At 43.9% G+C, this 22,042-nt stretch overlaps 1 protein-coding gene and 1 long non-coding RNA gene across 3 annotated transcripts in view; one reads left to right on the forward strand and one right to left on the reverse strand.

Moving 5' to 3' along the window:
* Nucleotides 1-20: 20 nt before the first annotated feature.
* TNFSF10 (TNF superfamily member 10) lies at nt 21-10,005 on the reverse strand. Of its 2 annotated transcripts, none has more exons than XM_080604270.1 (5): nt 9,782-10,005; nt 6,505-6,657; nt 4,797-4,839; nt 3,951-4,067; nt 21-3,232 (listed from the first exon to the last, which is right to left on the reverse strand). In XM_080604270.1, the coding sequence occupies exons 1-5, from the start codon at nt 9,905-9,907 to the stop codon at nt 2,787-2,789; spliced, it is 885 nt and encodes a 294-aa protein (XP_080460396.1). In that variant the 5' UTR covers nt 9,908-10,005; the 3' UTR covers nt 21-2,786. The 2 variants fall into 2 exon arrangements, with proteins under 2 accessions (XP_080460396.1, XP_080460395.1); XM_080604269.1 differs by having other exon boundaries at nt 21-3,235; nt 9,782-10,003.
* The window catches only part of LOC308199720, a 42,957-nt gene continuing 27,494 nt past the window's right edge, over nt 6,580-22,042 (forward strand). The window contains exons 1-3 of the long non-coding RNA XR_013954891.1: nt 6,580-6,719; nt 11,742-17,820; nt 21,785-21,905. This is a non-coding gene — a long non-coding RNA (uncharacterized lncRNA). The remainder of the gene's footprint in view (nt 6,720-11,741; nt 17,821-21,784; nt 21,906-22,042) is intronic.

Below are 22,042 nucleotides of genomic sequence, written 5' to 3' on the forward strand. Positions count from 1 at the left end.
AAACGACAAGGCAAAATAAGTATTTACTAAAAACATTTTATAGAAAATATATGTAGAAAAATTACAATACTTACATGTTACTGCAACCTAAACCCACAAATAAAAATTTGCTACATTTACCATTCAACAAAAAGTGAGATGAAAAGTATGACTCGGTGCAAATGTACAATCAGAAGTTGATATATCTTTCCACTTGTCTTCAAATGCGTCCTCTCAGATATCGCTCGATAGTCTCTCCCCAGGATAATATCTGGCAAGCATGCCTTTGGATTACTCAGAAATAAAATATGATTATTCAGTGTGATCCCTGTTGTGATATGCTCTGCATGCAGGGACCAAGAATACGTACATGCAGATAAAAAAAGAAGATAATGCCCGGGAACATTCCCTAAGCAACAGTGAGCATGATATATATTCGGAGTTGGAGAGAGAACATCGAGCAAAAAACTAAAATATGTGTGCAATAGTTTGTCTTAATGTCAGCTGCAAGTGTGCGAAGACCCCTCCGGATTCCCTTCCAGTCCTTTCTAGCTGCTCACAACTGCTACATTACACAAATTGGTTCTCAGCCATATGGAGGGCTTCTGACTCTTAAGCTGCCACCAGCAATCGGAAATGGTTTTTCACAGTTCAAACGTATTTCTTTCAAATAAGTTCCTAAAATAACTTTTAAAAAAATACATTTTTAACAGACTTTTTTTTTTTTTTAAAGAAATTGATAACATGGGTCACTCCTGTCCTGCAACTAAAATGGTTGGTCCATTTGAAAAGATAAGCAGCTACAAAAGTCATTTTTCCAATGTAGCAGACATCCAGTTATGTAGGGAATGGCTTTGTTCTCCCTAGCCTTGTCTGCCAGGCAGAAAATTTCTGAATTAAGTACTGAAATCAGGAAAAAAACTATAGATATGTTTTCTGTTCAGTGTTGAAATAGATTATTTGAATTTGAGACAAAGTACTTCAGTAAACGATGGAGAAATTCACATATTTGATTACCACTGAAAAAAAGTATATGTGACACTATGTTAAAACAGCAGACGATGTTATTGCTTTAAGCTCACCCCAGTGTTTCTTTGTCCTAGCCTGTCAAAAGGAGGGTGTTGCTGAAGTTCTTCTCTGACTGCTCATACACAGGTATTTAAGTGCCCAACGAAACGAACTGCTCTTCCGAACAACAAAATAAACGCAGGGGCTTGTGCCCCTTCATTTCCTCCTGTTGACAAAGCAGTGAGATGAATGATGCACGTCTACTCACGAGGCCCATTTGCAAGGGCTGTACAGTGATTTAATTATCACAATGGGAAGGTGAATGGGAAGGTTGCCGTGGGAACCTTAATATGTTAAAAAAAATAGACAACCAGGTTTTCTCCTGGAGTTATTCTGTTGATTTAAAGTAACATTTGAAAAGCAGATGTCTTCCTTTCCCTCCATTTTTTTCTGACATTCACCTTCTGTTTCCCGTTAGTTTCTCTGAACCTGGGCAAAATGCACTGATGGTGCAAACTGGTATAGCTTCACTGACACCACTGCAGATGTACTGATTTATGCTGAGGATCTATCTAGCCCATACAACTTACACCTGCAAACCTTTATATTCTCTGCATTTTTTAAATAGAAAATAGTTCTAATCATAGAGTTAATAATTGTAGCAGCCAGTTTAAGTTTAAGAAAAGTTATGAAAAATTTCCACCCATCTCTACAAACAAAATAAAAAATCAATAGTATTACCTAAACTGCAGCTTCTGGTTAAGTACACATAGTTGTGTATGTTTTCCTTAAAACATTAGTCATCAGGGTGTGTTGTTCTGCATTGCATCTTTACCAAATACAGGCCAGTACAAATAAACATGGAAGAACCATGTCATGCTCAATTTGTGGGAAATGTCTAATAGAATTCAGTATCTAGAGAAAATCACTTTTTTTTGGTATCAGGTACTTGCTGTCAACAAGTGTACAGCAACTGCATTACTGAACCTATTGGAAGCACGGTGAAATCTTTGCAGTAAAGCAATTAAGTAAACAGGCACTATCATAATGTGTTGATCTCAAAATACTGATTGATTTCAAAACCTCTTCTGTGCCCTTTCAGCAGCTGTTTTTATGTACAATATACTGATTAAGACAGACTAATGTGTTTATTCAAGCCATGACCCTGAAAAATGCTTAAGCACATATTTAATTTCAAGCGTGTAAATACCCGGGTTTAGTCAGCCTGTTTGTGCGCTTAAAATTAATTAGGTGCTTAAGTGCTTTGGCAGATGAGATAAAGACGTGCAGCATGAGTTTGGGATGGCCTTTCCCTTTTGCAAAACTCAGGTTCCAACAAAAACTCCCAGAATAATTCCACTGGCATCTGGGAAGTGGGACTTGCACGGCTCCTTGCTGGAGCAGAGAGATTCCTGACAGCCTCCCAACGCAGACCACGGGTGAAATGTGTCTCCAGTTTCAGCCTCAAGCACCCACACCCGGAGCAGCCCCTCGGCCACCCGACCTGAGCCAGCGTGGAGCACCTCTGCAGAGATCACAGCCAGGTGCTTACCTGCGGGGTCTGACCCCCCGTGATGTCCCTGCGCATCCCCAGCCTGCGCGAAGCATCGCCCGCCCGGTGGCAGCCAGGCTTCTTCCCGGCTGGTGGGAGCGTGTTTCGGCACGGCGAGAGCGAGCTGACAAGGGGGATCCCGGTATTGTCGGTATTGCTACAGCATTTGCTTACTATCCTGTTTTATGGAATTTTGAGGTGGTCCTGGCTATGAAAACCGGTTCCTTTGGAGCACGGTTTTCATCTTTTAACCGATCATAAAGGCTCCAAAAAAGCTCGCCTCCTTGTCCATGTCAACTATGTCACTGTTACTGACCGAGACAAAAATCCTGTCGTCCCTTTTCAGCTGAAACACACCACCCTGGTAGATGGAGTAAAGTCCATATTCTGCCTTTTTAGACCAGCAGCTTGTTCTTGCACTTTTCATGAGCAAAATGGGCTCTGGGTAATCAGTCAGTTTGTAAACATACTGGACGAGCTGCTTGGGGTTTCTGATTTGTGCCAACAAACCTGAATCCTCGTTCTCATTTTCACGGAAGCGAAAATAAATTTGTGAGTAGATGTAATAATACCCCGTTTGCGGTATCACCAGCTCGCCATTCCTCAGCTCCACATTGTAAAGGAAAGAGTGGCCTTTCCTTGACGATTCCCAGTTGTTTATTTTGTGTCCGCTACCTCTTCGGGGTGAGGAATCTACTTGAGAAAAAAGAGAGAGGGGAAGTTAAGAGCCTGGGGGTGGTAAAGCCTGGTGTCTGCTGGTCAGGGAGTCTGGTAAGGACACGCAGGTAAGGAAGTCTGCCCTTCCCAGTGGTTCCCAATAGCAGGTCATTAGCTCCGGCCTCTCAAAACAATTGGAAGGTGCAGAAGTAAGTTGTTCAGGGCTATGTCGGTATTCACATAAACTATTTTTATTTTGGATTTCTGTGCTCTCAAATAAGAGAAAAAACATTATGTTGTTACTTGGTAACAAAGTTAAAATATCCATTTGTGCCTGGTACCCTCCAAAGCTGATGAAACCCCACCAAGCCTTTCATTAATACAGCCTGAATGTCAAGTCTCCCTGTCTCTGGCTCTAATAGGTCTGTCACCATAGCAGCTGGGCCTCATACAACCTACAGAAGTAAATTAAAGAAAAGAGGAAAGCTTAACATTAGGAAGAGATTTTTTTTTTTTTTTTGGTCTAACAAAGGCTCCAGAAGAAAAGTCAGTGAGGTACCCAAGGGGAACAGGCTTTCTCCCAGTTCTCTGCGAATGAGCTGAAAAACACATTGTCTGGGACAAGGAGATTTCTTTATGATTTGTTTCGTGCTATTAACTCCATGTGAGTATATAAAAGCATATGTAAACAGCAAGCTACCAGCGAGAGAGTAAGCTCTGTGACCTTTAACTGTTCTTATAGGCTTTTCCTTACTGTGTGGTGACAAGGAACTCCTCCTGTTGCTGTTGCCTGTCAGGTGTGCTGCTATCCTGTGGACAGGACCCTGCGGCCGTTGTCCGTCTGTGCGCGGAAGCGTCAGGGCTTTGTCAGCTGCACAGGGACGAGAAACAGAATCTCCGATTAGAAACAGGGATGTAAGAAAGCGTGTCTGTCATGTGCTAAACACTTCTGTACCATGTGGTTTTAAGGAATATGGGTGTCAGGTTTTTTAACTGGTTAAATCATAGATTGAGTGCTCTTGGCTAAGAAGGCTCAATCAAGCCTTTTGCTCCTGCTCTCCTTGGAATGTCTTTATATGCCTCTTTGTTCTTCTTCTCCCCCAGCTCCCCAACTACCAATAGACAAATAACCTATAGTAACAAATTTTCATATTTATGATGCGTATCTTTTAAAGTTAAGTATTCGTAGCCTTTACTCTGAATTTCCACTTGCAGGTCGCAATGCTTTTGCTACCCGTGTTCAGGGCAGCACGGCTTCAGCAGAGCTGTCGGTAACGGATCTGCCCGCAGTGCAGTGCTGCATGTCCCCAGGACAGCAGGCCATTTCAACGTCCCCGTAACTCCCGCACAATACTGCGGTCTAGAAGCTGTCCTCTGCATCCCCCTCAGTTACCTCGCCTTTGACCATATTTCTGGCTCCTGAAAATTTGCCTTCCAGAAATAGGTACTCATGTTTTGATGACTTGCTGCCAAAGAACTGTGTAACTGTACCAAACCTCAGTCACTGTTTTTTGCACTTCTAATAAATTACTTGAGTCTCTACACATCAGACGCCACTAGCAGTTCCTTTTTACCACAATTAATAAAATTATTATAGTACCATTGACTGCAGATATGTTTTCCTCAAAGCTTCTCGACATCATCTGCCAACAAACACAGAGAAAACTAATTAGTTTGTCAGCAGAAAGTGATAGATGTAGAAAAAACAGTCTTCTTTCTCCCACTCATGAATAGACGCTATTCTGAATATGATCAACAACCTAATAAAAAGAAAAAAGACTATTAATTTCTTGTAATAAAGTATCCCTACATTTACACCTTTTACACAACTAAATACTGGGGAAAACATTTCCAAGAGAACTCAGCCATCTGGGCTTTAAGTCTTTTGGAAAATGTGATCCTATTGCTTTTCTTAAATAAGAAGAGAGAAAGTGTATGAGGATCAGCTTCCACTCACAGAGTAATACTTGGCAGCGGTGCACATCTGTGGGATCTTGGCTCTGGGAAATTACATTTCATTTATTTTTATGCCTCTGCCTGTCTATCTATCTAAGTTATTAAGCCAGCACATCTCACTTCGTGCAGCCCCCTCCTTTCCGTTCACTGACTGCTGGAACAAACTGGCCAGGTTACTGACACCAGCATGGCTGCAGCAAGCATGCTGGTGGTTTGGGATGGTTTATGCTGGCTGACTGACATCCCTGTGTTGTGGCTTGCTGCTGGTTCTGCCCTGTCACATTTCTTGCCATCTGTCCATCCAGCCAGCCAGCCAGCCAGCCACCTATCGTTTATTTCCATTTCTAGCACCCAGGCCAGCTTTTTTCAAGCAAGCAGGGAGCTTGTGTATTGGTCAGTTGTGTAAACGGCCACTACACAAAACAACATTTTCCTTATGCAGGATTTCAGGGACTTCACTGGTAGAACTTCCACCGAAAGAGCTGAGATCTCTGAATACAAATAGAGGATCTATTTTGGGATGCAAGTTTCATCAGTCAAGTTGCAGCCTGAAATAAATTTCTATGGATGTGCTTTTTTATGTGCTGGAGCTGGGATTTTGAAAACCATTCCAGAAGATTTTAGCCTTCCTGATTTCTCAGCCAGGCTCATTTTCTTCTCCGTAGCCACAATTGCATGCACTGTGTGCAAGTCATGTAGGAGACAGAGTTCTGTGAAAGGCAAGCTGGGAAGGTGCTGTGCCTGATGCTGCGTGCTCGCTCACTCCTTTCTCCCCTGGTGCATTTCACAGCCCATGACAAGGCCATCTCTCAGGCACGTTTTTCCCTAGCTTCCCATTACATTTTACCTCATTTTCTCATGACGGTCTCTGTACCTACAAACAGGAGTGGCACAACTTATGATCTGCATGCTTAGGCTGAAAAAAACGCTGGTCTTGGGTCAGGCATAGCTCCCGTTCTCTGTGCAGCACAGGTGTGAGAATGAAAAAGGGATTTGCTCCTGCAGGACTGTGAACATTGGCATCTCAGAGCTGCTAGGTTCTCCTTGCCACCAGTGGCTTCAGAGGGAGAGCCCAGTCCCACCCTCCTCTGTGAAGCAAGGGACTGAAGCTTCGCTGAAATTGCCTCAGTAAAAAACTGTTTGTGTTTGCCTCATTATTTCGTGAATGCAGTGCAACTGTAGCCATGATTTTTTTTTCTGGCTTCAGTACAAGCACTCTGCAGCTGAAGCTATGGCTGGACTACTGCCCTGCAATAAAGCAATCAGGGAATCCCACTTCATCCTGCTATTAGCATTCTCTAAATCCAAACAGCATCAAGCTCCACCCATTTCAACATGTCAGTTCCAAATACCTTTTTAATTAACTTTCCCAGGTGCCACTTTACTTGCCAGCAGGGGTCAGCTGCTCTGTCTTCGCTTTCAATTACATCCAAGTTTTGGATGAAATCTCCAAGTTCCTCCCCGGTGAGACAAGCAACGCTGCTCTTCGAGTACGTGTCCCAGAGCTGCAGCAGAAGGGAAAGCCAGAATTTGTCACCTCTGATGTGCTCGCAGACCTCCAGCTGTGGTATGTCACTGAATTCACCATGTTTAGGAATGTGCTTTCTTTTCTTAAAAGCATTGCTAGTATGGTACAAGTTATGGCTATAGAGACAACGTGAGTAATTCATCCTGATTTTACATATTTATTTAATTACAGTGACAGCTAATATGCAAAAATACACTTACGTTACCTCCACGGACATAAATTTGGTACCCAGCACTCAAGTAAATAAGCTTTATAAAAATTCAATACCCAAATCATTAATGCTGTAAATACTTCATTTATTTACTGCAGAATGCAGTTTCTTTTGCACAGGGGATTTTTCTTCAGAAGTTATTGGGGATGAAATCAAATACTGAACCGTACAAGTATTTTCCATTCTGTCTTTTCAGCCAGTGTCACTTAAAATCCAGGCTTTCTCTGATGTTTGTCTATCTGCCCACTTCCAGTCCGGGGACTCTCTGTGACTGTATCTGACCTAAGAGCGCAGAGCAAAGTCCAGACAATAGAGATGACATTTGGGTCCAAACAAAATTATAATGCCAAATGCTTGTGACATGGACCCTCTCGTTACAGAGAGAGTGTATTTTGCCCCGATAAAGAGAAATGAAAGTGCCAAAGCCGTGGGTGCCCGGGGCAAGGTGAGGCACCCGGCTGCAGCTGGCGCTGTTGCCCAGCTCACGCTGCACGCCTGCACCCTGCCGAGCTGGGTGCCGCTGCTGCAGGCTCCTTGTCCAAGCCGAAACTCGGAACAGGCAGCCAGCAGCATGCAAAGCACTCAGACGGACTTCTCCTTGTAACGTCTAAATGCCGCTGTTCTTATGTTAAAGACTTCGGTTTGGTTTGCTAAACGGATCCTTTTATTCAACACGCAGCAGTTTCAGCTGTCCTTAAGCCCAGGGCATTGAAAGCAATAAATGGGCCACCTCCTCCTTCACGCTCCTGCTCCTTTAGGAAGAGACATCCCCCTCCGGGAGGCTCAGAAGAATTCCCCCACAGCACCCTGCAATTCCCACCGCCCTGCACAGCACCTGCAGCTTGCAGCAGCCAGCTCTCCCGAGCTTAATCTAGCCCCTGAAACGATTCTGTACTTCGGAAGGCATCAGTGAGAGATGGTGCGAACCCTACGAGTGTTGGCAAAGATTTCTGCGCCTTTGCTGAAGAATGCAGTGATATTTTATAATCAGGGCTCTTGTTTCAAAAAGTCACCTGAAGTAGTTAAAATTATGTGCTTTTTCAGGAAAGAACTGCCCTAAAAATAAGGGCTCTGATGGATTTAACCACAGCAGCTCCTTTAACAAGGTAGTTTGATGAGTTTAAAAAAGGGTGCATATGAGATAGTACTGTTAGTTCCTTATTCGACCTGGCAAGGCTCACCTCCAAGCTTCACCCTCTGATCTGGAAGCAAACAGTACTGCACCTCTGCCTTATCCTTACCTGCTGCACTTTTCCCCCAAACAGTTTTACTACAGTAACACTGAAACAGTGTTTTCCATCCATTTTGAAATCCTCAGGGAATGCAGCCTTGTACCAGAGCCAGTATGGTACTGAAGGATTGGTATTTCTGCTTTTTTTTTTTGGTAGAAAAGGCAAGGCTTATTGTAAAACTTGCTCAGTGAGGTTTATCTGTAGCACTAGAGTCTGTGAGGACACAATTCCTGCAGGAATGCTGCCTTGTAAAGGTTCTTTCTTACCCTAGGGCTAGTGTGTGGACTATGTTTTCAAAAAAGAAGGAAATAGTGTATTTTCTTTGCAGCCCTGTATCCTGAAGCATAATGAACTTTATTGTACTCACGTCTCAGCACTTCCTCCCATAGCAAAATTCTTAAAGTGAACGGTCATATCTGAGTGCTATTCAGATGACTACAGCTGTAGAGAAAAACTGCTAGTAATACAATTTTTGTTGGTAAAAATAAAAATATTTGCAGTCTGTGCAGCCACAGCAATTTGTGGAAGGTGTAGAAATGCCGATCTTGTGAACAAGAAAGAAAAGAAAAATGTGCAGACAAAAAATCATTGTATCTTTTCAAGATTTATTCCACATGCACAATGTAGATGTGGGGCAGCAGCCCATGTCTCTAGGTACACTTTTTGCTTGTTTATCATGCTCCAGAGGAAGTGTGAAAAATGTGTGTGTAAAGTCCTCCTAGGAGCCACCAAAGTTACTTTACAGCCCAGCACAACTTCAGCACGGGACTGAGCTCTGCACAGCAAATGCAGGCATGTCTTCTTGAGAAATCTTGAGCTGTATTTTGGTCAGGTACTGTTAGATGTGGTCGTATACCAGGTGTACATATCTTTGCCTTCCCTTTATGCAAATCAGTGTGGTTACCGATTGCTTACACAGGCAAGCTTGTTAGCAAAGGACTCTGAACCGTATTCAGGAAGTCATGAGAATTTGTTTATGCATTTTTCTTCATCCTTGCTCTTATGCAAGCTAAGTTCATTAAATCAACACATTTCTGTGGCTCACCATTTTCACCAAGCAGGGGGCAGTCACAGCTAGAAACCTAGCAAGAAAATCTTTTACATCCTTCCAAAACACGAGCACTGCCTTACGCTGCAGAACCATACTGCGTGCCCTTTAGTGCTTGCTTCACAGAGAATTCTGACATTTCAGAAGACTCCACCTATTAAATTTGGCGTGGAATAAACACACAGGGAAGATTAAACACACGGGTAAGATATGTTTACATTTATGCAACATTTTCTGGCATGGCATGAGCATAACGCACACGCCTGCAGCCTGGTTTACCTTTGCACCAGGAGAAGCAAATGCTGGCACCACCGTGCAGCAGGACGGCCAGTTTTGGGTAGGGCATCCTAGAAAACCCCAAGCACCACAGGGGGTAGTGGAAATCCGGCTCACACACACAGGCTCCTGCAACCACGAGGGGAGCACAACTTTCCCGGCGTGCCAGCAACGTTTTGCAGGGAGAGGGGCGAGCCAAGCAGCAGCCAGCCGCTCGCACCTCCTCAGCCCCCCACAAAACCCAGCGGGGCTTACACACCGAAACCCAGCCCCGGGAGCCCCTCACGAGGGGACAAAGGCGGCGTGCCCGAGCCCCGTCCCGCCCCGCACCGACCTGCTTGAGCTCGTTCGTGAAGTAGAGGAAGGTGACGGCCACGCAGACGGACTGCAGGAGCACGGCGGCGGCCAGCACGGCCCCGCAGGTCTGCCCGGGGCTGGGGCCGGCCGTGGGCAGCATCATGGCCCGGCAGGGATCGCCCGAGGCAGCGCCGAGCTGGGCCCTCGGCCGCCTTTACCCGGCGGGGCGGGAGGCAGGCGGGGCCGGGCCCGCTCACACCGCCCCCCTCCCGCCCCTCGCAGCCCCGCCGGGTATACGAGGCGGCCGCCGGGGAGCTCTTCCCTCAGGCCTTGGTCCCCCCTTAGAAGTTTTTGAAGGGGGCACAGCGCGGTTCAGGGGGTGCGCGTTGGCTTTCACCGGGGTTTTGAGACCTCCTTCTCACACCTACAGCGGGTTAGAAAAAGTGGGGCTTCAAATCCGAGTGTGGAGACTTGGTCTCGGTTCGTTAGCAGGGCAGCGCAGACTCCTGGCCTTGGCCCAACGCTCAGAACCTGAGTGCCAAGGTGCAGTGGGAGCTCTCAGCAACAAAGATCTCTTCCTCTCCCATGGGTATCTAAAAGGAAGAGGTAACTGTGTTGTACTGAACCAGTTACAAGGAAATTAGTTGTTTTTTATTCCATCATAATGTAGCTAAATGATCCCCAAGTCCCTGTTCAACGTGGCAGTAGACACTTTGGCTCTTTGCAGCCTTAATCCGTGTGCCAAAACAGTTCAAATTTGTGTAATTCCAAAACATATGTCAGAGGGAGAGGATTAATATTTGCTTGAAAGTGAGCTCATGGTCTCCTCCTGTGACTTCTGAGCCAAGACAGTTGGACGTTCTGGGCTCCTTCTGTTCTGCAGCATCCTGGCTCTGGAGCAGGACTAGTGGGACTGCCATTTGCCTTTGCTTAATGCGCAGTAGCTCTTTACATCAACTCCAGGTCAGGCGTCTCTTAGAGATTTTAGCATATACCTGAAAGAATCTTACAAAAAATGACCTCCGTCCTAAGTGAGAAGTTCCTAAGCAAGAAAACTCACCTGAGGGAGCCATATGAAGAGTGGTCAACTAACCTGGAAGAAGAATCCAGCCTGCTGAACAGAGGGTGTAGAGTTTCATTCCGAGCATTCAGGGAACTTACTTTGAAGGAAACAAATTTTCCTCCAGTGTTTACTTTCAAAAACAGAATGGAAACAAAAGTGAAAGCAAGCCCAGGGCACTAAGGAGTACTCCTGTTGTTCACTATGAGTTAGTCTTTGTTCTGTGACTTTATAGATTTCTTCCTAACCTATGACTGTAACAGAACTATTTTTTTTATGGGTAAACATACCAGTTCATGAAAGATTATTCAAGAACTGCGTATACAAGTTGTAGATGTCTACTGGACCTAGTCTGTGTCTCCATTACCCATCATTTGAAATCTTCCTTGGATATTGCTTATGTCTCTGTTTTAATACTTGTTTAGTCAGTGTCTGTGTTATAGGAATAAATTAATGAAGTTTATTTTGAAAACAACCAAGGAAAAAAACACTCAAATGTACCTCTTCCAAAAATGTTCCTGTCACATTTCATTCCCAGTTTTCCAGATCTTAAAATATCATTGTAAAATGATAAAATGTTTATGGGTTTTCCACACCAACAGAGGCTAATGTGAGAGTGAAACTCCAACAGTTTTCACCATCAAATATACTTCAGAATCTTTGCTACTTCCAATGCTTACTTTTTTTGTAGTCAAGTTTTGTCTAATAGATGCAAACTTATACTGAAAATAATTTGTTTCAGAGGTTCAGAGAGTATAAAATTACTGTTCTGAGGAGATTTTACCACAGCAAAAACTCAGGGTCGTGACACCAGTGGGAAGGAATGTTGTTAGCACTCATTTAAAGAAAAATAATTTCTGTGCATTGTGTAGTGCTGGAACAAAGCATCTCACTTACAAAACCTCTGATTCTTCCTGGCTCTTTCATCCTATTAAAGCTTGCTCAGCGAACCGTTTAATCAGGGCTAAACCTTCATCTGTGCTGTGGACTCAAGACCTGTGTTACTTGGCTTGTCAAAGAAACACCTGGCACTGGACCTGCAATACCTGGGGACTATTCTTCTCCAGCAGTGACATCTCCAGAAGAGGAAAGAGGTTTGCCTGTATTTATACCTATGTTTTCTGAAGTGATGCAGATGGTTGTTACTATCACTGCTATCGCTCCCTGTGAGCCCCAGCGCAGCAGGGCCCATGCTCATTTTCCAAGTCAGAGAAAGCAGAGTTGACTTTTGAGTAAATAGCAATTCTTGACATTGATTTCTCTGCTTAGCGGCAAAGGAGGTTGTGCTTTTCGTCACAGGTATCAAAGCATGTAATTGTAGCACTGTAGTTGCAGAGAGGGAATTTAGCTGTTCTGGTGATGAGAGCAGCCCTACAGCTGTGCTTTCAGGCTGTAGCTTCCAACCTGTCAGGAAGAGGGCTCACACAGCTTTTTGTTACCAAAGATGAGGCGGCAACTTAAGTCTTGCTTTACAAGCTAAACCCTAACTTAGGTACTGGATGCTCATCAAGGGGCACCTGAATATTTCTGTCATTTTGGGCTGTGCTACTTTTAGCCGTTAGTTCCTACCGTGAAGCCACTGAATGTGTGGCTGCAAGAGCAGAGGAAGAAATTGCTGTCACTGCTCTGCTGTGGTGGTGTGTGGCCACCTCCATGGCCACGAATGGCACAAAAATCCCAGTCTGTGCCAGCCATTGCAGAGTTAACCTTGCACAGTGGTCCTCCTATTTGCACATGTGCGCAACAGATCACATCTTGGCTTCAGTGTTTTGCTAATTCCCTTGTGGTCCCTGTGCCAGATTCAGCCCTCATATGTTGATGTCAGTTGTGAACCATTGCAAATACATGAGTTAATCATCATTAACGCTGTCATGGGATCAGAATGTGGATGTATTTATCAGTGCAATGCCCTTTTAGCCTATAGTGTTGCACATATAACAGCAATGGCCTAGCTTCCCCCAAATGCACCTCTGAATTAATTTATTCAGACCTGACATCTTTTTTTTTTTTTTTTTAATACCCCACACAGTAGATTTGATAAATAGAGCAGGAAATATATGCGCATGTACATACCATTTAACCATTTCCCTATTCATATATTGCATGTATTTTAAGCCTTTTCATAGGTGCACTTTTAACAGTATGCTGTCCTTTTTGAGAGACATCTTTAAGAAAGTTAATCTTTCTTTAGTCTTCCACAAAAGTTTGTGCTTAGAAAGCCAGCTCTTGAGTAGAACAGAGCAGCTTTTTAGTCTGTAGTATTGATACAAATATATCACCGTAGGATGGTTGAGAACAGAAAATGAAGGGAATTCTCTTGTTTAGTTTACACTGCAAGAGGGAGCTGCATCCACAAAAGGGAATGCACATGCTGGATGGTGGTGTCCCCACTGAGCACTGACAGGAATAGTGGAAGCAGCGTTCTCCAGATTTGTATGCCTTTGTAAGATCATTACCATGGATTTGAAGTTTGTTGGCGGCAGATCTGGAAAATCAGTTCTCGTGCAATACACTATCCTGGGCAACCTAATTGGCTTATTGGGTTGCTGCAGATTGAAAAACATCTGATGCTACACTTCTCTGTGAGTTTGTTGAAGCCCTGTTCTTGGGCTGCAGTAGTGCACGCTGTGCCTGCTTTTCTGACATTGGCAGGCTGAGCCAAATGCCAGGTATTGTCACCAGGCATGTCCCAGCAAAACACAGTGAATCGGTGCAGTTAGTCTCACTGTGGTGCTATGGTCCAAGATTCCTTGTCACGTCCTTGGTTTATAAGGTAAATCTTTTATGTGTCATTGTTTGAATTACTATTTGTAGTGCTGCAACTCAGAATTTTAGTCCACAGCCTCACATTTCAAAATTTTCATTTGTCTTAGAATGAAAGATTTTGGTCAAAAAGGTGTCTAAAAACATCTTTTGGAAAAGTTGAAATGATTTTATCATTTCAGTGACATATACATCCATTTTATGGTCTATACGGATATACTTCCTGTATGTCCACTGAGATCACTAAGGTAGAAGCAATTCATTTCAGGTGCAGATCCTAAGGGTGGCTCTGGCCACGCAGCTATTACCCTGTTACATGACCAGATTGCGTGAAGCACTAGAAGATGCAAAGGGCCGCTTGTGATGGGAGCAAAAGGGATGTTTACAGCTGCGTGTAAGTCTGCCTATATATTATATTAACAGAGTGATAATGTTGAAACAGGTTCATTGCAGCCTTATCTCTGGAGGTAGCTGGGAGGAAACCCATAACACACCGAGCTGCCTCTGCAACATTTCAGAAAGAAAAAGAATTGTCCCTAGCACATAGCAAAGCCCTGCTAAACAATCAGCTTAAGCCTTGAAGCATGAAATTTGATTATCTTCATCACAGATGAGTGCTTATAACCTCCCTTGAAAATGGAAGACAAATATTTCTCTTTAGGGTGCCAGGTCTCTATGCAAAAAATGACTTTTTCAGAGGCTTCTTCATGGTAAAGCATCTGTCATATATCTGTCTAGCTTTGCCTGAGCTATAGTTTCCTCCTGGGACAGATTAAAAGCAATGCACAAGGTGGTAGATAGAGAACTGAGTGAGATTTCTGCTTCCTAGCAGAGAGAAACTGCCCTTTGCTCTCCTGTGTGCTGTCAGTGTCAGCGTTGCATGTGGGGTCCCACTTAAACGTCTTCTCCCACCTGGTAACAAAATGCTGTGGGTGCAGAGAAAGAGGGGAGAAGCACCTGGGAATGATTTTTACTTACATGGAAGCCCTTCCCTATTCCTGTAACTGGTAAAAAAAAAAAATGCACAAGGGATTGGGCCGTATATTTGTATTATATTAACAGGATGGACTGTTTTCTATCTTATGATTGAAAAAACATGGCATGAAGTTAAATTCTTAGCTCTGTCCAGCAAAATCTGTTTTCCTGCAGTCTTGGTTTGGCTTGTCCTGCAACGTATTTAATCCATACTGGGGACATGTGGATTTGGTTTTGTATTAGTATCTGCAAAACCATCTTGAGGACACAATAACAGAAGTGGGGAATAGTTTCATTTGTATTTTGCACCCACAACACCTATGCATATGTAGGAAGAGGATCTGACATGTACAGTGATATCGACCGCTGTGTGTACACATTCTGGTTGTTTTATTTTTTTGGCACTGTGTCCTCCTGCCATGGAGGTATTCGGACTGCTTTGTTCAGGTGAAGTGGGCAATGCATATACTGATCTCTGTTGCGTTAGCCCAGCACGGACACTGGAGAGTCTTGGGGACTTCTCTGATCTGTGACCTATGAACCTGGAGCCTGGAAGACTGCTGAATGCTGCATATTCTGATCTAGATACTCATTACTTTAAGATACAAAGGTTCTTCAACCACTTATTTTATACATATTGAAAGTATAGTGATTCTCTCTCACAAAATGCTCTTTTAAATCCAATGTGGTGGTATCTGCAACATCTCAGATGTGTTTTGTTTTTTTTTTGGTTTGGTTTAGTTTAGTTTTGTGTGTGTGTGTTGTGTTTTGTTGTTGTTGTTTTTGTTTTTTCCAGGTTAACAGCTGCAAATTCAGGGGGGCTGTGAGACATCAGGGACTATACAGGTTGATCTGGGCTGGATAGGACTGCCCAGAGTTTTAGTGGGAACCTTCAGAGGTTAATGAACGTGAAATGCATGGCAGTGAAGGCAGTGCAAGATTGTGCAGACTGGGAGTAGAACCTGAATTGCTTGTGCATGTTGCTGGGTTATCAGTTATTTGAAGCAAAACTGAAAAGAGACATTGGAGTCAGTGAACATGCCAATGATATCTCAGTGGCGATAAAATTGTACACACTGTTTTATTATAGGAGGTATTGCATAAATGTCATGCAAACACTACAATGGAGGTGCAAAACTACCTTTTTGTGTATGTGGATCTTCAGTGGCCAGCTTGTGTTTTCAGTGGCACTGTAGAGCAAAGGCATTTTCCATCTGTCCTAGAAAATGGGTCCCTATTTAGTGGGGAGAAGAAGTTCCCCACAGCTACCAGCAAGCAGAGTATTAAACTGGTTCTGTGGCCTGATTGCCACAGGGAGGGAGCCTGAACTGCTCCGGTGTTGTTTACAGATGGCAATTTTTGCCAGGTGCAAGATATTTTTTTGGGCTTGAACAGAACTGAAGCACAGAAAACAGAAAGGGCAGGAGAAAGAATTGAAAGGGAAGCTGTCTCCTGGGTCAACATTATTTTTATTTTCACCATTCTTATCCAAAGTTGTGTAATATTTAACTGGAAAACATTTATAATTATAGCAATATTTAACTAAGAGTAAACTGCAGTGTACTTCACTGAGCTGCAGTATATTTGCTCTTGGGGCTAAGATTTTTGCTTTTCCTCTCTCAAAATTTTCGAGTTAAACTCAAGCTGACATTAGTTTGCAAGACGAGAACTTGAGTGTCTGGGAATAAAAAGGTACAACAATTCCTTGGCCTCTTTATTGAAGGATTTCCTTATTTACTTGGGAAGGATGTTGGAACGGATTCCTGACAATAAATAGCTAATGTAAAAAAACTTAAAGTAAACAACAAAGTTTTTAAAAAAATCAATTTTAGAGCAGTGACGATGAGTGTGATTGCAGCCCAGTACTTCATTCTGAACAACTCACAGCACTTTTTTTTTTTTTTCCTCATTAATTGAGATGTGAGATAATACACGAGTTGTCTACCAAGAAACCCTGGAGACTTTTGTCAGCAAGCACAACATTCAACTTTGTTCAGTCGCTACTCCTCTGTGTCTGAACACCACAAGATTATCAGCAGATTAACTACTACTCTGGTTTCTCGGAGTTGTTAAGTAATTTATTAACTAGAAAGTTTGTTCAGGTAATGCGAATAAGGTCCACCTGAAAACAAAACATAAGATGTCAACACTTAGAAAGAAAGAGGCTTCAAAACGTGCTTTGTGTCCTGTTAAAGTCCCATCCTTCTTTATCCTAGCTTTCTCCTCCTCAGACCCGAGTGCACAGTATTCAGGAATTTGTATAACTTCAGATGGCGTTTCCAGGTGGATGCATGGAGTTGTTGGGTCTTCCTAGAGCTGGAAATCAGAGCTCCTCGGATGATGCCCTCACCTTAGCATAGGCAAGGTTTCTGAGCAGGGGAAAAGGAGAGGTGACCGGGTCATTCAACAGGAGGGAGAGGCTACAAGAGCTAATGCATAAGGTGTGTGCAAGGGTCCTGCAGTGGGTAGGATCTGGAGGCTTTGAAAATCCCTACTGTCCCCGCATCTGCAGAGGAGCCAGGCAAGCCTTGTAAGCCCCAGGTAGCCCTGTGGACTTGCTTGTTTTACCTTTGGGGCAGGGGCAGCAGCAGTGCCTGGCCATCTGCTCCTGTGCAGTGCTGGAGCTGAGCAGGACGACTGGGGCCACAATGGAAAGGCAGATCACAGAAGAAGGTAAAAAAGTGCTTCCATAAAGTTTGTGTTGACTCTGTTTTTTTGGGAGCTATTTCACAGCAGGGACACCAAACTGCTGCAGAGGCATAGCTGAAAGCATGACTAACTGCACAGGGCAGCGAAGGATGGGCGGAAACACTCAAAACAGTTTTTTGGCCAATGAATATGTTCATATGATGACTCATATTGATATAGTTGACCTTTATTAAAGCCCAGCTCCTAGAGTTGATAAAGGTTCTTAGATTGTGTAAGGAAATGAAAAAAATTGTTAAATTTTATTGTGGAGGACGAAAGATTGGAAATGCAGTGAAGGCACGACCTGGAGGTTCAACCATAAACCCAGATATTAAAGGAATTCAGACTTGCCTGTAATGTGTTTTGCAATCGTAAAACCGTTTCAAATTTTTTACTGACTAATGTTGAAAAGTTGTGTTGACAGATTCAGTAGATGAAATTGCCAGGGAGAAGGCTGCAGAGGATGTCTGTGTTCTTATTACAGATACACAGACACACGGACATACATACACAGAGCTGGAGAAGCGCAGCTTGAAGTCTATACTGGCAAGAGCTGTGGCAGCTCTCACAAAAGCCCTGGAGATGTTTTGGTACGTCTGTGGCTGGGCTCAGCCATGGCAAAGCACATGGTGCCAAAGCACATAGTGCCAAAGGATACGGCAATATTTTGTAGCGCGTCAATGCTATGTGACTGGGTAAAATGTTTCATTTCTTTACTCTCCTCTTCTGGATAATTTTGCACTGTGAATACATACCGGTTAAGCTGGTTAAATATTCGTGGGGTTTGGGGTAAGGAAAAAGTGAAAATGTTGCAATAGAATGGTTCTTTGGAAAAATTAAATATAAAAGTAATTTATTTGTAATTAGGAAGGACTATCACAGGAAGGCACTTGAAAAATAATTGATGACTGCCATCAGCTAATAAAATAGCTCTCTAGCACAGTTAGATTGTAAAACTACCTCCATGACTGACTTAATTAAAACAGTTATCTAAGGGCTTGACTTGGGTTAAAATATGTTCGTTCCTATGTTCCTTTCTATGACTTTTGGAGGCAGCTGAGCTTGCTCTCCTTGGCTTTGATAAGGCTACAGTTCTATAATGTCTTTGGGACAATTAAGTCCTTAATCACATAGAGAAGAAATATCACTAAATAAAAGCGTACCGATCAGCAGAGAACTATTCACCGTGCAGAAAGAACACAGCATCAATGGAACAGAGCGGCCTCATGCAAAAGGGAGTGACTGGAGGGCTTAATTTTAAAAAGTGGACCTTAATGTCGCAGGTGAAAAACACTAGGAGACAATGACACGGCATCACAGAAGTGACTGCTCCCTTACAGCACGCTGCTGTTGGCTTCAGTGGTAGGGGCAGGACGTGGTAATCAGGATCGACATGATACCCACACGCGCATACGAAGCGTTTTGTTTTGCTTCTGCGTATCTGAGAGGGGGAGGAGGTACTCGTCTCTTCCTGTGGTGGGGTGTCTGCTGGGATGGTTCGACCACATATGGCTGCCTTGCTCCATGCCCCTTGGAGAAAAGGGTGCTGGCAATGTGTGTCTGTTCAATTCATAGCCTGGCCCCATGATCTCGCTGTTTCCTTTGGATCAGCTCGGGTGCTCAGAGCCAATACAGCTCGTTAACCCAGCAAAAAGCCAGATAGTTATCTTCGGGGCTAGCAAGGAGATACTGGCTCAGTGAGGAGCTTAGGAAGCCCCAAGGCAATGCAAGGAGAGGTGGGAGCCTGTGCAAGGAGGAAGAGGCACGGAGGTTTCAGCCTTCCCCGACAGCGATATGGGCTCAGCTGCTCCTCCAGCTGATGGAGTCTGGACTGTCTCCAGGCTCTGGTGTCTTTTAAGCTGATTCTTTTGAGGGAAAAAAAAAAAAAAAAAAAAAAAAAAAGAAGAAGATTGTGAATGGCTCTCTATCACCCCTGTTGTAAATTTGTATTGAGTATTTTTAGGCTGCTGCAACTCACCTGTCAAACAGATGAGGGAGGAAGATCTCCCTAATGCTTACCTGTAATTAAATATGCATTTTGGAAGACAACTCCTATTTAGGAGAAATCACAGAATCACAGAATGGCCGAGGTGGGAAGGGACCTTTGAAGATCATCTAGTCCAACCCCCCTGCCAAGCAGGATCACCTACAGCATGTTGCACAGGATGGCATCCAGAGAGGTTTTGAATATCTCCAGAGACACTTCACAACCTCTCTGGGCAACCTTTTCCAGGGCTCTGTCACCCTCACAGTAAAGAAACACCCTCTCTTATTCAGCTGGAACCTCCTGTGCTTCAATTTTTCCCCTTTGCCTCTCGTCTTCCCACTGGGCACAACAGAAAAGAGACCGGCTCCATCCTCTTGACACTGTCCCCTCAGATATTTACACACATTGATGAAGTCAGATAGCTACTGTTTAGAACAGTGATTTCCTTCAGAAGGACGTTTTTTGGTTTTGCTTTTGTCTTCCTTGTTACCAGCAGTTTCAGACTGAACAGTGCTTTTCCACAGAGGAAGTTGTTGACTGCTGAATTAAACAGTTGAGCCCACTTTTTGTTTCTGCAGCCAGTAGCTACCTAAGGTGCCTCCCAAGGCGCTGGGACGGTGCCCATGCAGTGGTGCCCCCTGGGGAGGTCTCCGCGGGGTCCAAGCACGGAGTCAGTCAGCCACCGCCCGAGAGCCGCCACCGCCAGCAGCCTCGCGGAGGTGGTGGTTTGACCCAACGTAGGCACTTGTCCCAGTGGCGGTTCAGTTTACAGCTCCCACGCCTTTTTGACTTGGATTTGAAAGCAATCTTCTTCAGTCCCAGTGGCTGTTTTATGGTGTGGTGACATGAAGAGTTTTTTTGATGCATTTAAGGGGCACGGTGGTACTGGGCAGGCCGAGAAGCCTTCATCCATGGCTGTGGCCTGAGCTCCCCTTTTCTTCTTTTCAGGAAGTTTTGGTAAGAGCAACAAGGAGGTGTGAGCATTGTTTTTAAAACCTCCCTTTTCAAGCATGGCTTCCTTCCCGGAAATCAGGCATTGTGCTCTTTTGAAAGAACTCTGCCAGTTAACCCGTAGAGCGGCCTCGCAGTACCTAAAGGAGGCCTATGGGAAAGCTGGGAAAGGGCGCTTTGTCAGGGAGTGTAGGGGTAGGACAAGGGGTAATGGCTTTAAACTAAAAGAGGGGGGAATTTGACAAGATCAGGTCAGTTCTGTTGCCTTTGGGAATTTTAAACCCAAATCTGCCATGAGGAAAAAATGCTGGGAGAATTTGGTGCAACCACCACCAAGTTGATTTGGATTTTAAGTTTCTTTGCATTGAAAGTGAATCAGTTTTCTTCAACCCTGAATTGTTTTGAAGGCAGTGAATTGATGAAGGCATTTTTGCCTTATGCAGAAAAGAACCTGTTGGAAATCAGAGTAGGTTTAATGACTTCTCTCTTGATTTCAAAGGGCCCTGCTTCAATGTGAAAGAGGTAGTGTAGCCAGTCAGCTGCCTGCCGGTGGCTCTAGATTATGGTTCTTAAAATGCAATACAGGAAGTTTCCAGAATTTTATAAACGTTCCCAGGGCGAGATTTGTGGGAAGAGAGTTGTAGGAAAAAACAACATCTTTTGCTTCATTAGCACTTTTTAAATCAAAACAGGTGCCTGAAGGGTAAGTGCATTCCTCATTTGCCGTCGTGGTTTGCTGTCTGTCTGACTTAGACTGTGTCTGATTTACGCAGCCTCATAACAATTGTCAATCCAGAGACTTGTACGTGAATAAAGCCATTCCATGTTTGCTCTAAGTGAAAGCATGACTTGCAGGCGTACGAGGAGCTGTGTCTGCAGCCTGATGATCCTGCTGCTAGTGCTTGTCTTCAGGGGAACCATCAGGCAGAAGAAATCTCAGCACCCATCTCCCCCACAGGTGGATTAGGAAGGATTCAAGCCTGAAAAGCACTTTGTGAGAACTGAGTTTTACAACTTGACAAACCTCTGCTTTTCCCCCCCCCCCCCCCCCCCCCCCCAGGGAAGGGATGTCATGAGAAACAGATTACTTAAAAACTTGACTGATAAGATAATCCTTGCACATGGTGCTGCTTCAGACTTAAACCCACCATGTCTGCACAGATATAGAGGTGTGTGAATGTATGCACGCTACTCTCTAAATATACAGATATTCAAATACCTGCACACAGTCTATGCAATTCCTACTGGTGCACAGTAATCTTGAGTTTTGCTGCATTTAGCAAAATTTTGCTTATTGTGCTTTAAATATTCTGGTTGACATTAATCCCCTGATGGAGTACTACTGTAGTTGAACCAGTTATCTCTTTTGCATATAAGATAGCTGCAACTAGATTTTCTTAGCATAGACATCATTTTCAGATAAAAGCAGTTCAGTATTTGGCAAGCATGTAGTTCTCCAAAATTGCTGCCAGATTACTTTGTTGTTTCTAATAGCCTGGAGCAGAGGCTTGATGTATGTTGATTGTGGACTTAACACTGATGTGCAGATTTTGCAGTCCTTGCAAAATCTATTGTACTCACCTTTTTCTTTTTCTCACATTCATGTGGAATGGCAGGTAGAAGGCATTCAGGTAGAAGGCATCACATCCATGCCATGTGTCTTTCAAAGCTTCTCACTAATTTCTGCTCTTTGGTGGAATCTCAGCAGCTACCGCAGAGAGCAAAAGTCCTGTAAAGGTAAGAAAAACTGAGCAGGGTTTAAATGCTGGGTGATCTTGGCCAAGATACATCTTCTGAACAGAAATGCCAAATGTAGAAAGCATTATCTCGAGATAAAGGCCTTAGGTTGTGTTCTGCTTAAGACCCCGTATTAA

This window comes from Anser brachyrhynchus (assembly GCF_964034855.1).
Source record: "Anser brachyrhynchus genome assembly, chromosome: 9".
NCBI lineage: Eukaryota > Metazoa > Chordata > Aves > Anseriformes > Anatidae > Anser > Anser brachyrhynchus.

Coding starts and splice junctions, on each gene's coding strand:
- TNFSF10 (XM_080604269.1), bottom strand. CDS start 9,907: ATGATGCTGCCCACGGCCGGCCCCAGCCCCGGGCAGACCTGCGGGGCC. Junction 6,658..9,781: donor TCACGAACGAGCTCAAGCAG/GTCGGTGCGGGG, acceptor CTTCTGCTGCAG/CTCTGGGACACGTACTCGAA. Junction 4,068..4,796: donor AAACATATCTGCAGTCAATG/GTACTATAATAA, acceptor GTCCCTGTGCAG/CTGACAAAGCCCTGACGCTT.